Source organism: Mustela lutreola, chromosome 4 (assembly GCF_030435805.1).
Source record: "Mustela lutreola isolate mMusLut2 chromosome 4, mMusLut2.pri, whole genome shotgun sequence".
Lineage (NCBI taxonomy): Eukaryota > Metazoa > Chordata > Mammalia > Carnivora > Mustelidae > Mustela > Mustela lutreola.
The window spans coordinates 106,952,429-106,967,846 of record NC_081293.1 but is presented as its reverse complement, the minus strand read 5'-3'; the positions used below and the strand labels follow the sequence as shown (position 1 = coordinate 106,967,846).

Sequence of the window (15,418 nt, the reverse complement as noted above, 5' to 3'; positions counted from 1 at the left end):
ACAATCTGATAAGAACACTCAGGTAGAGAAGGTGGGAAGTAGAAGTGTTTGAGACATTGTTTCACGGGTTCAGGTTCAGGTTCACATTGTGATTCTGCTCGTGGGTACACATGGGGTGAATGCTGGTCTTAGGAGAGACAACAATGGCATGGTCTCTTCCCCACCAGATGTCAAGACCCTCGTGCTCCAGAAAAACCCGGTAGTGTTAGATGACTTCATTCAACTGTGCCGCCAATATCTTTTTCCCCAGGCTTAGGACAATTTCCATAGTGGGCTGCATTGACCTTTATGTGTGTGGGTCACTGGCCCTGACCGAGTGCACCAAGAGAGAAACCATGCCCATTTGTAGAAGTGTAAGTCACCCCAGATATTAGCTGGGCATTTGGCCATGCATTTCCCAGCTGTGAGGACCTGCTGCAGAGGGGCCGAAGAGATAAAACAGGAGAGGGGCCTGCAGCTTCAAGGGTATGGATTCATAGGGAGCGACATCGCTTTCTGTGCCCCTTCCTCCCTCCCTTCTTGATTACAGATATGATGGTTAGAGACGAAGCAGCCATCTTGGAGCATGAGGCAGCCTCCATGATGGAGGCCAGTGAGCAGAGGAGTAGGGACAGAAGGAGCCAGATGAGTGACTTACCCTTTCTGAGCTGTCTGACATCAGACTTTCAGCTTGCTAATGTCCCTCCTCCTCAGAGTTTTCTGTCACTCATACACGAATCTGAACAGATGGATACACCTTGGCACATATTGCAGTGTTAATTTGTTTACTGGATTGTTTTCAGCCTCTTCCCAGTGGAATGGAAGCTCTCTTGGGAGGAGGCCTTTCTGTTTGTTTATTTCTGGGTGCCTGATATTTGGGACAGTGCCTGGTCTGTGATACATGCTCAACGTGTTTGTTGAACAAAGAGTAAGGGAACGAGTGAATGAAGGTCGAGTTTCTGCACATGGCAGTCTGTCCCGTCAGGTGGGCACAGCTGGACGTGAAAAAGGAATCTGACTATGACAGCCCTTGGGTTCTGTCTAACTGAACAAACAACCAGTACTAACAATAATAATCAACACTTTTGGTTGACTTTCATTCAGTTCCCACTTAACTCCAGACAGGGTGAAGCCTGCTTTTTCTAAAAACACTTTGCATCACCCACACTTGGTTTGCTGCCTTAGAGACTGGGCTCTGTCTGTACTCAGTGTCTCTCTACTAGCAGGAACTTCCAGGTGTGTGATTTGGGCCTAATTGCAGCCATGGCCCTGGTAATAGTCCCTGTCACCTTCTCTGCTGGATGGCTACATTCAGCACCAATGCCCGCTGGTCTGCTGACAATTAATGTGCAACCCAGAAAGCAAAAACGTGCCTTTCTAATGCTCCACCATAAACAACGGGATCATGAATTCTGATCGCAAATGCAGCCTGGGCTTGAGAAGACAGCCTCACCAGGGGATGGACTCCTGTTAGGTCGGAACCATATTTGGAATATTTCTCCAAAGAAGGTATCCGGGTGGCCGACAGACACATGAGAAAATGATCCACATCATCATCATCAGGGAAATGCAACTCAAATGCACAATGAGATACCACCTCACACCTGTCAGAAGGGCTGAAATCAACAGCACAGGAAACAGCAGGTGTTGGCGAGGAGGAGAAAGGGGACCTTCGTGCACCACTGGTGGGAATGCAAGCTGGGGTGGCCACTCTGGAAAATAGTATGGAGGTTCCTCAAAAAGTTATGATCCGGCAGTCTCACTGCTGGGTATCTCCCCAAAGGAAATAAAATCACTACTTGAACATACCTGCACCCATGTTCACTGCAGCACTGTTTATAGCAGCCGAGGCATGGAAGCAGCCCAGCTGTCCACTGGTGTATGAGTGGATGATGAAGATGTGGTCTGCATGCACACACTCATGCACACACACAAAACCACACTAGAATATTACTCAGCCATAAAAAGAACAAAATCTTTCATTTGTGACAACAGAGATGGACCACAAGAGCATTATGCTGAGTGAAATAAGTCAGACAGGAGTGGTGCCTACTTGGCTCAGTCGGTTCAGCATCTGCCCTTGGCTCAGGTCATGATCTCAGGGTCCTGGGGTAAAGGACTTGGCGGGTTCTCCACTTGGTGGTGAATCTGCTTCTCCTTCTCCCTCTGTGATCTCTCTTGCTTTTGCTCTTTCTAAATAAATAAATAAAACATTTTTTCTTTTTTTTAAGAATTAAGTCACACAGAGAAAGATAAAAACTATATGATATCACTAATATGTGGAATCTTAAAGGAAGAAAGGGAGGAAAGAAGGAAAGAAAATTCCTTTCCTAATTTCCTTATTTTATTTTCTGTGGATACAGAAAATAAACTGGTGGTTGCCAGAGGTGGGCCAGGATTTGGGAGATTTATTTACCGGTTCGTATGATACATCTTTTTCTGTTCTTTTACTTCCAGTCTCTCTGCATCTAAGAATTCGAAGTGTATCTCCCATATGTCATATGTGGCATATTTTGGGGTCTTTTCTGGTCTCACGATCTCTGCTTTTTATTTGGATCATTTAATCCATTCACATTTAATATTATTATTGGTTATGGATTATAGATAGAATTGGATTACTGTCATTAGCTAGGTTTGCACTTTCACCTTTGCTTTCTGTAAGTCTTATGTTGCTTTCCTTTAGCTGTTTCTCCTTTATTGCTTTTTTTTTTTTTTTTTTTTTTTTTTTTGCATGAAGTGAGTATTTCCTGGTATTTTCTAACAGAGTCTTAATTTCTTAATGATTTTTCCCGTATAGTTATATTTTTTGTTATATCCTTAATGGATGCCCCAGGGCTTGCCAGATACATCCTGACTCGTCACAATAAACTTCATGTTTAAGATAACCTAGTTCCAGTGAGATGTGAAAATGTTCAAGATCACTTGCCTGCCTCTCGGTGTTATGTGAGAGACGTAGCATTTATCAGTGTTACCAACTAAGAATAGGTTGCTGTCATTATGACTCATTTAATTTTTATGTCTTTTAAAGGAGAGCAAGTATATATTTACAGCCTTTGTTTTATTAACTTCCTTATGTAACATTTCTGGTTCTCGTCCTTTTTTCCTGTGGATTGAAGTTACCATCTGGAGCCCTTTTCTTCCTCGGACACAGCTTTGCCTTCTCTCACCTCCTTTGGGCTGTTACTGGCAAGTTTATTACATTTCTGTATGTCATAGGCCCAATAATACAGCTGTGTATCATTACTATGATTGCTTCTACACTCACCTAAGAGCGGAAAGGAGAAAAGATGTGCATTTGTACTGTCTGTTGTAATTGGATCGTTACCTTTACTCATACTGTCTGTTTTCTCATGTGGGTTTGAATTACTGTCTAGAGGCTGAAATGAGTGTTTAGTATTTCTTGGACGGTGGGTCTTCCAGTTCTCTCTGTTTTTATCACAAAATATTTTCATTTTGCCTTCATTTTGAAAAATAACATTTCTGGACATAAGATTCTTGGTTGGCAATGTTTTGGGGTGTGTGTGTGTGTGTGTGTTTTAGAAGTTTAGATGCTTAAATATTACTAAATGGTAACAGTTAAATGGATTCTGGTCCCCAGTATTTCTGATGAGAAGTCAACTGTTAATCTTGTTTATGGCGTCCTACACTTCTGTGAGGCTCTGCTCATTTTTCTTGTTGGGTCACATCATCTCCATCAATCTATCTTCAAGCTTACTAATTCTTCCCTTTGCAGAGTCAAACTCTTGAGCTTCTTTATTTCAGTTCTATTATTTAACCCAGAATCTCCATGTGGGCCTTTTTCATCATTTCTGCCTCTGGTCCATGGGACACTAGCATTATACCTTCTTTTGGCTTCTTTAATCATGGTTTCTTTGGATTCTTTGGATACATTTATCATTGCTACTTTGTCGTCTTTGTTAATCCAACATCTGGCTGCTTTCACAAGCAGTTCCTGTTTTACTTTCTTTCCTGGCATATGGGTCATTCTTTCCTGTTTCCGTATATGTGTCATCATTTTTTATTGGAAACTGGGAGTTTTGAGGATGTATTGCTGCAATTCTGGACTCGGGCCTCCTGCCACTGGGGCTTGTTGTGGTTTTCTGCTTGATTCTGTGTTTAGTGACTGCTTGGATAGTTTTAGTGGACCTGTTTCTGCCGCACTACAAGGTGAATTTTCCACTCTGCTCCTCAGCAGGCAGCCTGGGGTGTGCCCACGGTCGCTCGGAGTGTGGGTGGTGGCGCCTTGGGCAGAGCTCTCCACCTCACCTCTTGCCCACACGCCCACAGTCAGCTGTTAGCATCACTGATTGTGGACCGACTGTTCTATTGGTTTCGACTATGTCTTAGGACACAGATTGGTCCACAGTCTAATCCAATCAAATAAGGGCTTTTTTTTGGATCCTATTTATTTATTTTGGAGAAAAAGGGTGATCAGGGGGAGGGACAGAGGGAGAGAGAGAGAGAGAGAGAATCTCAAGCAGTTTCTGTGCTGAGTGCATGACCTGAGATCATGAACTGAGCTGAAACCAAGCGTCAGATGTTTGACTGATGGAGCCACCCAGGCGTCCCCTCGTCTTTTTAAATGTATCTTCTTTGACTTCCTGTATGCCCTAATGACCATTTCCAGAGATTTTAAATGCTGCCTTTGATAGTTATTATCGTTTTTGCTAGGGAACAGGTTTGTGGAACTTTTCACACCATCCTGCCTGAAGTCTGGCCATCCGTTTTCAGAAACATCTGCTTACATCCACTTCCTGCTGGTCTTACACCAATACCCAGAACGTCTGTGACCTTACAATGGAGTGTTCACGCTAATTGTTCTGAGGCTTTCGTGAACATCTGGTTTCCTAATGCCCCTGCTTCCCTCCCGCTCATGTACCTGTTTATAGTTTAATGTACTTGCTTATAAAAGCACATTTGAGTGATTAAATGACACTCCCTGAGGGGAGGTACCAGTGTTTGGATGAGGGTCCGTCTAGGAAATCCCTGCAACAGGTTGTTTACAGGGTATCCGGGGAGTTGCCTTGCGTACCGACTTCCTCACGCTGCGTCATGAGAAGCCGGCCCCCGCTGGCACGCGCTTTGTTATAGACCATCTGGGTTTCGATCTGTCATTCTAGGGATCCAGAGAAATACTAGGAAAGTAGTGTTTTGATGCTTCCTCCCTGGAGTCTTCCCTGCTCATGATAGACTTAGGAAGACTTGTCTGCTTTGATGCCCTCGGGGGTTCTGTCGATTCCTGGCACATTAGGTCATCCCTGTGCCCTTTGCCCCTGGAGAGTCCTACCCAAGCACCTGCTGCCTGGTGTGGGAGCCAGGTCAGTCCTGCGGTGGCCCCTCTATTTTCCGCAGCACCCCCGGCATCGTTCTCGGAAGTATTCTCTGACCTCAGTCACTTTCCTGATGTCCGTGGAATGTGAAGCTGGGAGGGGGGGGTGCCGCAGAACTTTCAGTCCACCTAGCCCACCCTGTACCATCGACTGCTGGCTCTCCTGCCTCTCCAGGCTACTGACATGGGCCCACCCTGGGGTCCCACGCGGAAGTCCCAGCCATATTTTGGCACCAGGGACTTTTGCCCAGAATCTGTCTGCCTGAGAGGTCTTCTCAGCAAAGAGAGGGAGGCTGCTCCTGAGAGCCGTTCCTCTCTGCTAAGAAAGACATTCATCTTTCTGATCCTTCTGTTATTGTTTTAGAGGCTGTGCTACATGGGGTAGCTGGAATCATTAGGGACTATTTGGGAATCCTCTGAAACTGAATGTGGAGAAGCATTCCCAGAGGACCGCTCCCCCCTCCCCCAAATCACAGCCCCACAGAGAAGTGCGTTTGCTGGTGTGTCTGCAGTGGAACCATCCCTTCCTCGGCCGTGCTCTCTGTGTGGGGGCCCAGCAGGGCAGGGGTCTGGCTGGGAAGGCTCCCCCTGCTAACGGTGGTGTGGTCCTCCTCCCCCACGTCTCGCCTGGCACGGCCTCGGGGCCCAAACCAGCCCGGTTGTTTCCCTGGAGCGTTTGCTTAATTCCGTTGCTGAGCTCACGGAGACAAACCGGGAGGAACATGGCTGCATCTGTCCCCACTGCCTTTCCAGGTGCCTGTGGCTGTGACACCAGCTGGGTGGCCTCTTACAGCAGCGAGAGCTCCAGTGGTGGCCACAGTACGACACTGGATGTGGCAGGATATCGGTTTAGCTGCTAGAAACCTCCCTTACCCTTCCAGTATTTATGTCACCCCAGATGGACGGACACCCGACCCACAGAAATTTCATTCTCTTTGATAATCAGCATTGGATTTTATTTCCTTTAGGACAATGTGCCACTTCGTAAGATTTTCTTCTTTCTTTCTTTCCTCTTTCTTTTTTTTTAATTTGAGGATTTTATCAATTGGCTTGAGAGAGAGAAAGCACAAGGAAGGGGAACAGCAGAGGGAGAGGGAGAAGCAGACTCCCCGCTGAGTAAGGAGCCCGATTCAGGACTTGATCCCAGGACCCTGGGACCATGAGCTGAGCCAAAGGCAGACACTTGATTACTGAGACCCCTAGGTGCCCCAATAGGATTTTCATTTTAGGATCTTTGTTCTCTTATGGAGATTTAATGGGGCCGTGCTTGGAGCCTTGAAGAGCGGTAAGACCACATGAATTCCTTTCTGTCTATTCTCTGTTTGTTTGTGGATTTTGGAACCACAGAAAGAAAATACAAATTGGAAACTGACCCACCCTGCTCACTGAAATAATGTTGGTGGCTGTCTTAGAGACGCTTGCTTTTCTTGCCTGTTGGAGGATTTCTGTAACTCTGTTGATCAGAATCACACACATAACTCATTTCAACAATGAAGACATTTTTCAGATCCTTCTGCTTCAAGCAGACATCGTCTTCCATTACTCAACATGGAAACCATGGTGTGGGGATTTCAGCTTGGTGGATAATGGCTCCATTTACAGTCCAACTTTCTCTTTAGAAATGATAAGGGAAATAAGGAAGAAATGCCTATTTGTCAGGATGGAGAAATGTAGACAATCTCTCATACCATTGTCAGCTTGACAAAAGGCATGGTTTATCTACCTAGATTCTGGAGTCTTTCTGAAATGAAGGAAGGCATTCAGAGATCATGAAAACACATGGGAGACCGAATGAGAGAGTCAGTCTTACAGCTGTGACCTCACTGCACACTACCCACCCCCACCCGCTGAAAACAAAACGTTGCATGGTTCTTGATTGTCGGGTAAAATGCTATCGTGTCAGAGATGAGGCCACTTCTCTCCCTCCTGCCAATGTGGCTGTTGCTGCACGCCTCCAATGGTCCCTTTCATTATTCTAAGAAGAAAGGAAAAAGCGATAGAAATGTAAGTCCATTTTTGCTAATGGGAGAATAGAGCAATCCTGTTGTTAGGTCATCAGATTCTAACAAGGGACTTAATGCACCGGTGATTCATCAAATGGGGGCTCTGCTGTGACATCCAGTGGGCGAGAGGGCTGCTCTGTACCCCTGCGTGCACAAGGGAAGGGCACCCTGATCCCCAGGAGCTCAGTGGGGTCTTCACCCGGCAGAATCAATTTGGAAAGTGACACTCTGGCCGTAGAGGGGAGCTTCATGGACAGAGGTGTGTCAACGCGGGCCAAGCTTCTCTTTACTGTGAGGCTGTGTCTCTGACCCACTGAGATGCTGCTTGTAAACTTAGAAGGCTGTGGAGGGTCTTTGCCAGGACCATTTGTCCCCCAGGAGAAGCTCGGGCACTAGCTGCTGAGATAACTTCGACCCGCTCTCCTTGCAACCATTCTGATCAGCGCAGGCAGGGATGAGAATGTTTTCTGGACCAAACTTGACTGGGGCTGAAGTAAGAAAGGCAGCCGTGATGAAGGGACTGGTTTTGGAGTAAGGCAGCCTGCTGTGTTGCACCTCTGCCAGAAGGAGCGGCGTGACAGTGACCAGTCTCCAGACTCTTTGTGTCTCCCAGTTCCACCTTTTATGAAGAGGCAGTGCCATCTGTCATGTTCTGTGGACACAGGATACTTGGCGAGAAGGTGGAGGTCGGAAGAAGGCAAGTGTGTGGACCATGACACAGGACCCCGCCCTGTGCCGTGTTGGCACTCCGCTGACCACAGTTGGGCCATGCTGTCCTCTGTTCCTTGGCCGCTGTGTCAATTGAGCATGTCACCCAACCTCCAGGCTATCTCATTTCACTTTTGTAAAAGAGGGACCGACATAGCAGCCTCGAGGTCCTTGGGGACAGAACAGGGCATCTGTGCTCAGTGCTTCACGACAGAACCCGTGTGCCCCATGCTCGCGACTTCTGTGGACAGGATCATCTCTCGGACCCTGACGAGGAGACGCGGCAGTGTCCGGCTCAGTCGGGTGCTCTCACAGCCAGCCGCCTGCCTCCCACTCTCCTCGCTTGCTCCCCGCTCGCTGACATCTGATGTGTTAATGAGCAAAACTGACACAAACTTCTGTCATCATGATGTGTTTATGTCTTTGTTTTTATTCTCATGTGTGTCTCCCACTGACACACTGCTTGTCCTTGCTTGAACACTAGTGACGCAGATGACTTTCAGTGTATGTGGACCAAACTCTATCCTGGACAGCGGCCAAATGAAGGTTACAGGCACTTCTGTGAGCAGATAACGCCGTTCATTTCTCTTTCCGTGATTGCTGGCTGTGCGCATGGCGGGGGCACGGTGGTGAGCCGCGTCAGTGTGGTGACCGCACGCATAGACGAAGGATCTTTGGCTGCTTTGAAAGCTTTTAGACTGGAAAGTGCACGAATCAAAGAAATCCCTGACGGAAGTTAGATCATGGCTTGAGTGTACAGGTGACAGGCAGAAAGGAGAAAGCAAAGCTGCCGTAAATTAGATTCCTGCATTATGCACGAATTCACTGACCTGCAGAGATTCTCCCAGTCATGACCTGGTTTTGTAACTCTCTGTCCAGGGGTCTCGTTGACTACTCCAGAGACGTCCTGACACACAAGCCAGCCTCTCCCAGGAACGTTTTCCTGCACGTGTTCTCCTTTCCTCGAAGAGCTTCATAATTCAAGTTGTCTAGAGAAAAGCCTGACGTCACTTAGTGCCAATGAAACTTCATTCTGAGAAAATTTTAAAATATTAGTATGTATATGCTCATAGTAGACTTCATTAGATAGTGATTGGAATTTAGCGTGAATTTTTAAAAATGGATCAGCAAAGTATGCCGACGGGGCTGCACCCTGCGCAGCGGTGCGTGGGGACCTCCCATGCGTAGGAAGTGAGGTCGTCCGTGCACGCTGTCCCTCCCACCTTGGTGCCTCCTGTCGTGCGTGCTCTGACCCCCGCTCTCCTTGGCTCACCTGCTTTCATCTGTTTGCTGAAGAAATGTGAGCTGCTTCACGCCAGAGCAAAGGGTTCTTTCATTTGGATCATAGCCTGCGCAGAAAACAAATTGGCCTGGGTATCTGTTCACTGCCTCGCTTAGTGCCAGACGTGGCCCCGGAGAAGTTCCAAGGAAATCATGCCGTCGCCTAGCATCCTTATCAGACAGTAGTGACTCCCGAGTCCCACATCTGGTACGTGGAGGGAGGGGAAGCTTTCCAACCCGGCCAGCCAGCCAGGCCCAGCACCGGCAGCACACACTGTCAGACGTCATGACCATCAGACCAGAAACACGCTCCGTGCTCTCCTGTGCCCCCAGGATACAGCTTCACATGGCAGACGGAACCCACGGCTCTGCAGACCCACATGCCTGCAGCCGTCCAGACCTCAGGGCCTCCCCACCTGAGACGTGGAAACACACACCGACGTGGGAGGCCGTGGTGAAGGTGGGGTTGGATGGGCCGGGTTGGTGGGCAGCTCAGTGTGGAGGTCCTGCGGCTGAGCAGAGGTGTGGCCAAGACACACACCTCCGTCAGAGACTCCTCCATGCAGTGCAGGAGAAGCCCCAGGAGGCTTCTCTGCCTGTTTCCATCCATATTTTGTCAACCTCATCAACAACCTCTCGGCCACGAATGGATTTGAGACCATCAGCCCTGAATGACGGGAGAGGTTGGGGCCACACTCACATCTGGAGGAAATTTGAAATCGGGGGAGGAGCAAAAATCAGAACCCGGACTAGGATCTCGGGGTGCTTCGAGTCAGTGAGCAAAGTCACGTTATCTTGGGTCTCCTCCTGCACCAGATGAATTCCCGTGTCCATGTGCGGAATGCTGAAGTAAATGAGGGTGCTTGTAAAGGTCTGGGAATGGGATCCGTTCTTTTCATTCACTGGATCATTTGACTCATAGTTATTAGCTCTAAGTACCTGGGGTAGATGTGTTAATGAGCAAAACTGACACAAACTTCTGTCATCATGATGTGTTTATGTCTTTGTTTTTATTCTCACGGGTCTTTACTGAGATGCTATTATGTGCTCCGCACCAAGCTAGGCACCTGGGACAGGCAGTAGAATAACAGTTTTTGGAAGCCCCTTAAGTTCTTGCAGGTGGCCCTGAGATCGCTCTGCGGTGTGACTGTCACCTCACACGTGGTCATTTGTCCACAGCTCCACAATGGGGGGGACCGCACCCCTCAGACCAGCTTCCCCCATTGTCCCTGCACCTGCTGGGTCTGGGTCCAGGCGGGAGATCCGCTTTATATGCTGCTCATTCCTTCTTTTCATTCACTTCTGCACCCCCGTCCCCTCTCCGCTGCCACACGTAATCCTCAGGGACCTGGGAGCCGCTGTGCTTCTCAGGGTCGGTCCCGGCCCGGGTCCCGCTTCTTGAACTCAGCGCGTTGCTTTTGGTGTGCATTCAGCCTCCGTCTTTTACTGACAGAGATTGAAGCCAGGATCTGCTGATTTTGTGTTTTAAAGATAAATCCGTGTCTGTGTCGGTGGGTTACAGAAAACTGCGTAACTGAGTTCTGACGCCTGAGTATTGCATTTTTTATTTATTTTTATTTTTTATAAACATATATTTTTATCCCCAGGGGTACAGGTCTGTGAATCACCAGGTTTACACACTTCACAGCACTCACCAAAGCACATACCCTCCCCAATGTCCATAATCCCACCCCTTTCTCCCAAACCCCCTCCCCCCAGCAACCCTCAGTTTGTTTTGTGAGATTAAGAGTCACTTATGGTTTGTCTCCCTCCCAATCCCATCTTGTTTCATTGATTCTTCTTCTACCCACTTAAGCCCCCATGTTGCATCACCACTTCCTCATATCAGGGAGATCATATGATAGTTGTCTTTCTCTGCTTGACTTAGTTCGTTAAGCATTGTTGAAAGTCCAGACTCTCCCATCGATTTGGAATACTTGCTTTCCTTTACCGTTTCCTTACGGGACATGGACTCAGAATTTCCCCTCTTAGGTCCGAACAGCTGTGACCGTGTTTCAATTTCATCTGACTTCCAGGTTTGGTGATGGGTATTCAGTGAAGATTTGGCTCGGTCAGGAAACAAATCGGCACAACGCGATTTCGGACTGCTTGAAGCTCCATTTTCCAGGGATCCAGTTTAAGGTAGCACTAAAATCCTGCATTCCTCCTTTGTTTTCAGCCTGAGAAATCGGATGAGTGTGTTTGTCCTTTTCCCTGTTTTAATTCTGCGTGGTTAAGAGATAGTGCCTGCTGTGTGGCCTGTCTGCAAAGCACAGGCCACACGTCCCGGCACACAATAGCATGGCCAGTGGATATCGCTTGGCTGCTGTGAGTCCGGACACCATGCCTGTCTGACTGCTTTGTTGGGAGTCCCCGAGTGGACCGTGATTACATACCCCCACGACCTGTGGGCACAGCCCTATTGCATGGCTTGTTTTCTTCAGGAAGGAAGATTGCAGAAGGTAATGCCTTCCAGGTGTTGGCTCTTGGGTTTCTAGACTTGCTGATTTCAGCTTTACTTTACAACGAATGCCCTGCACTTGGGACCCTAATCCTCTACTAGATGCAAAGTGTGATGCCTGGACTAGCAGCATCTCCTTCCCCGGGGAGCTACTTCAACCTACAAGATCTCAGGCCCCAACCTCCTGAATCCAAACCTGCCTTTAAGAAGGGGACCAGGGGACACCTACGCACGTTAACATTTTAGAAGCACCGCCCGTCCACAGGATCTTGGATAACTATGCGATTCCAGTGGGTCATACATAGGGTGTATCACCTATCACCTGTGAATTCCAACGAGAGTCACGGAGTAACCCCCCCCCCCCTTGGTAAGAAGCATGCTGTACGAGACCAGGCATTCATGCTCAGGGTCTCTTCCAGACTTCCAGTAACACCTCTGCTGAGAGTCCCTTGCACATGTGAAAAGAGGGTGGAAGATTTCCTCTCTTACCAAGAGCTGCTTGCTAGCTCACGGGGAGGACAGCAGGGAGCTCTGCTCAAAACCCAAGTGAGGGTCAGGTGCGACCATGCCTCCACCGTAAATTCCTCCTTCTTTCTCAGTAGGGCGAGGCACCTTCTTACCCCCAGGGAGGGCTTCCACATGCTGTGACAGGGTGGGGATGTACGAGGGATGACAGAGCCATGCAGGCATGAGGAGGACCATGTACCAGCTGTGCCGCCATCTCCACGTGTGCAATGGAGACCCTCAGACCCGACCCACCCTCCTGCTGCTATGGAGACGTGTGGTTTGAAGAAATGATAATTTATTTATCACTTAAGTGCAGTGTGGTCCATCTTACTGATTGCTCATCATGTGATGCAATTTACAATTTGTTTTTGGTTTTTAGGGGCAGCGACTGAATTTGTTGGAATACCATGTTCCGAAACAGTGGGAATGCTTAGCAGACCTGTTCCGCGTTCTAGAGAACAACAAGACCTTGCTGCATATCAAACACTACTCCATCAACCCAACCACTTTGGAACAGGTATGGTACTGGGAATGCTTTGGCCGTCTGCATTTCAGTGTGGGCTCGAGGCCTCCCACAGCCAATTTTAAAATGAGCCAGATGACTTCTTGAGGTTGTCTTTTCCTTAAATTAATCACTGGCTTTACTGAATAAGACAGTGAGAGTGAGGAGGTCTGTTTCCTGTCTGCTGTCCACTCAAGGTATGTGGTCGCCAGGGCTCCCATCTGTCCACACTTACACTGGGCATTCACTGGGCAAGCCATGCCCCATTAACCTTCCCTTCTTCGTTTGGCTCCCCCGCCCCAATGTCTAAGGGGACTGCACCATAGCTGAGCCATTGCTCACTTTGGGAAGCAAAGTGAACTGAGTGCCAGAAGATAGAATTAAATGCCACCTTCATTCTTAAGCCATATGCTCAAGGCATCCTGATTTCCAGGTGGCTTAGTGACCATCCCTACATTGAGCTGCATCCTCAAAGGATTTTCCTGTTTATGGAGGTTTCCAAATGGGTGGTATGAATGAAAGCTTTGTGGGGTTTTTTTTTTTTTTTTTTGAAAAGTTGGGCAGCACTTGGAGGAGATGTCCCTTTGTGCAACAGTTGAGAAGAGAAGGTCTGGTGTCCTCACAGGTTCATAATGATTTTCATCATTTCTTTCAGGTATTTATTAATTTTGCTACTGAGCTACCGAAATCTTCACCATCTAGCGCGGCTGCCCCCACTGGCTCTTACCAGCCCCCTCACCTGCCTGTCTAAGGACCTAAGGGGATGTTTCTAAGAGGAATAATACCTTGTCTTTTATTCCAATTTATCACCTCGGAGGAGCTGGGAGTCAGGCTCCATGTGGTCGGACCCCTTCTCTCTTCCTTTCCTCTTTGAAGCTGTTGGTTAACTCATAACCTGCCGGCTGGAAGATTGTTTCTGTAGACTTTTGGAAAGTTCCTCCCACATGGCTAATCCCTCTGACAACTGGGGTGGGGGGGGGACATGACAGATCCTTCATGACATGGGTGCAAGTGAACCCAGAGTCCAACCTGAGACATTTGGAGCTGTCAAAGGCTGGCCATTCCCGAACACTCCACTGTACTTTTAAGGAAACCGAGGTGGCCAGGGCTAGTAACTTTCCTAACTGGTTTATTTAGGAAATAGTACCACATACTGTTTCCTGTTTCTGTCCTCTTTCATCATCAGATAAGAGATCAAGAGGTTTTTTGTAATACTGGATATTATATGGGAAGACATATAAAAATTGCCACTTCTTTCACACAAAAGATGTTTCTTTAAAAAATTGGAATGCGGAGCTTTTTAGCAAACGCTTTAGCAAAATTAAGTCAGTTGAACTGGATACTCTATGTTGTATATAAAACTTATGCCAGATTTTCATAGATTTTAAATATAGGCAGGGATGGAAAGAAAAAGAATGTGGATGTGTTTTCTCTTTTTAATCCATTTCTCAGTTTCCTTAATGCCTCCTGGTATTCTGAGGCATATTCTAGTTTCAAAACCAATGATGTATGATGACTAACATCATAATTCTAAAAAAAAAGAACAGTGCTGTAAACTGTCTAGTTACTTGAAATTGTACCTGCAAAATTAGTACCATATGTAGGAAATAAACATTAACTTTAAAATGCTTTAAAATTTTCTAACAATTCTGCCATTCTCAGAATGACTTTTCTAGCATTTTTAGAGATAAAGTGCTATGCTTTGGCACTTGACATTGGCCAGAGACACTTCACATTCTGCACCTGAGAGCGAAATGTGTCAAGTCCTTTTGACCACCACTGAAAACAGTTTCTAGCTGGACATTTCTGAGCCACGAGATACTTCTCAACCTTCTCTGAATAACGCTTTTCTCAAATCACCATGGAGCGCTGCGTTAATTTCATTTTAAAATTTGACCTTATCTAGTTAAATTTTTGAGTGATAGTAGCTTGTGGCCAAAGGAGCCGCTTTGCCAGCACATTACTTTACTAACGCAGGATTTCACCAAAATTTGTCTTTCCTGATATCATTCGATACTGGAGATCTTTTTAACCTGTCAGGATTCAGCCAATCACAGAGACTTTTGCTGAATGATTTGATCCACATAAATCCCATGAATTATGCTTTCTTAAGGTTTAGGGTTTAGGATTTCTTACAGTTTAAGGTTTAGGATCCCGCCACCCCCACCCCCCCGCCCAGTTCTAACAGTCTCACTGTCAAAATGGGAGATGTACTCCTTCGTGATGATTGTTGTCGAATCCATCCATAAAAATCTGTGACCCAGGAACGTGTTTTCACTGCGGTGAATAAACGAGATGTGCTTTGATTGAACCTGATTCTTGGAATAAACTTGTGTATTTTCTGGCATCGTTAGGGATCCCGTTTAACCAAGCTAGGGAGGCAATATACCTACTCAAGATCTTTTAAAGTTTGAAAAGGTTATAATTTGATTGAGCTTCCGACTGGGATGTTCTGCTCGTAGGGATTCTTTCCCACCCTTTGAGCCGCTGTAGTCTTCGAGGTTGTGCTTTCAGGTAAGCCTTTGAAGAATAAACAGAAAGAAAAAAGAAACTCAGTATGTGAAAGCACCATACCCCAGAAGACTGGACAGGAAAGGTCAAATCTTATGTTAGTGTTGAAAATGTCATTGCATTTTTAAGTCATGCAG

General features: G+C 47.0%; 1 protein-coding gene across 1 annotated transcript in view; it reads left to right on the top strand.

Annotated features, from left to right (window-relative positions):
* The window catches only part of ABCA13 (ATP binding cassette subfamily A member 13), a 320,534-nt gene extending 305,453 nt beyond the window's left edge, over positions 1-15,081 (top strand). The window contains exons 61-63 of the mRNA XM_059172525.1: positions 11,337-11,442; positions 12,648-12,785; positions 13,426-15,081. Of these exons, the coding sequence (XP_059028508.1) occupies positions 11,337-11,442; positions 12,648-12,785; positions 13,426-13,521 (340 nt within the window). The 3' untranslated portion in view covers positions 13,522-15,081. The remainder of the gene's footprint in view (positions 1-11,336; positions 11,443-12,647; positions 12,786-13,425) is intronic.
* Positions 15,082-15,418: the final 337 nt, after the last annotated feature.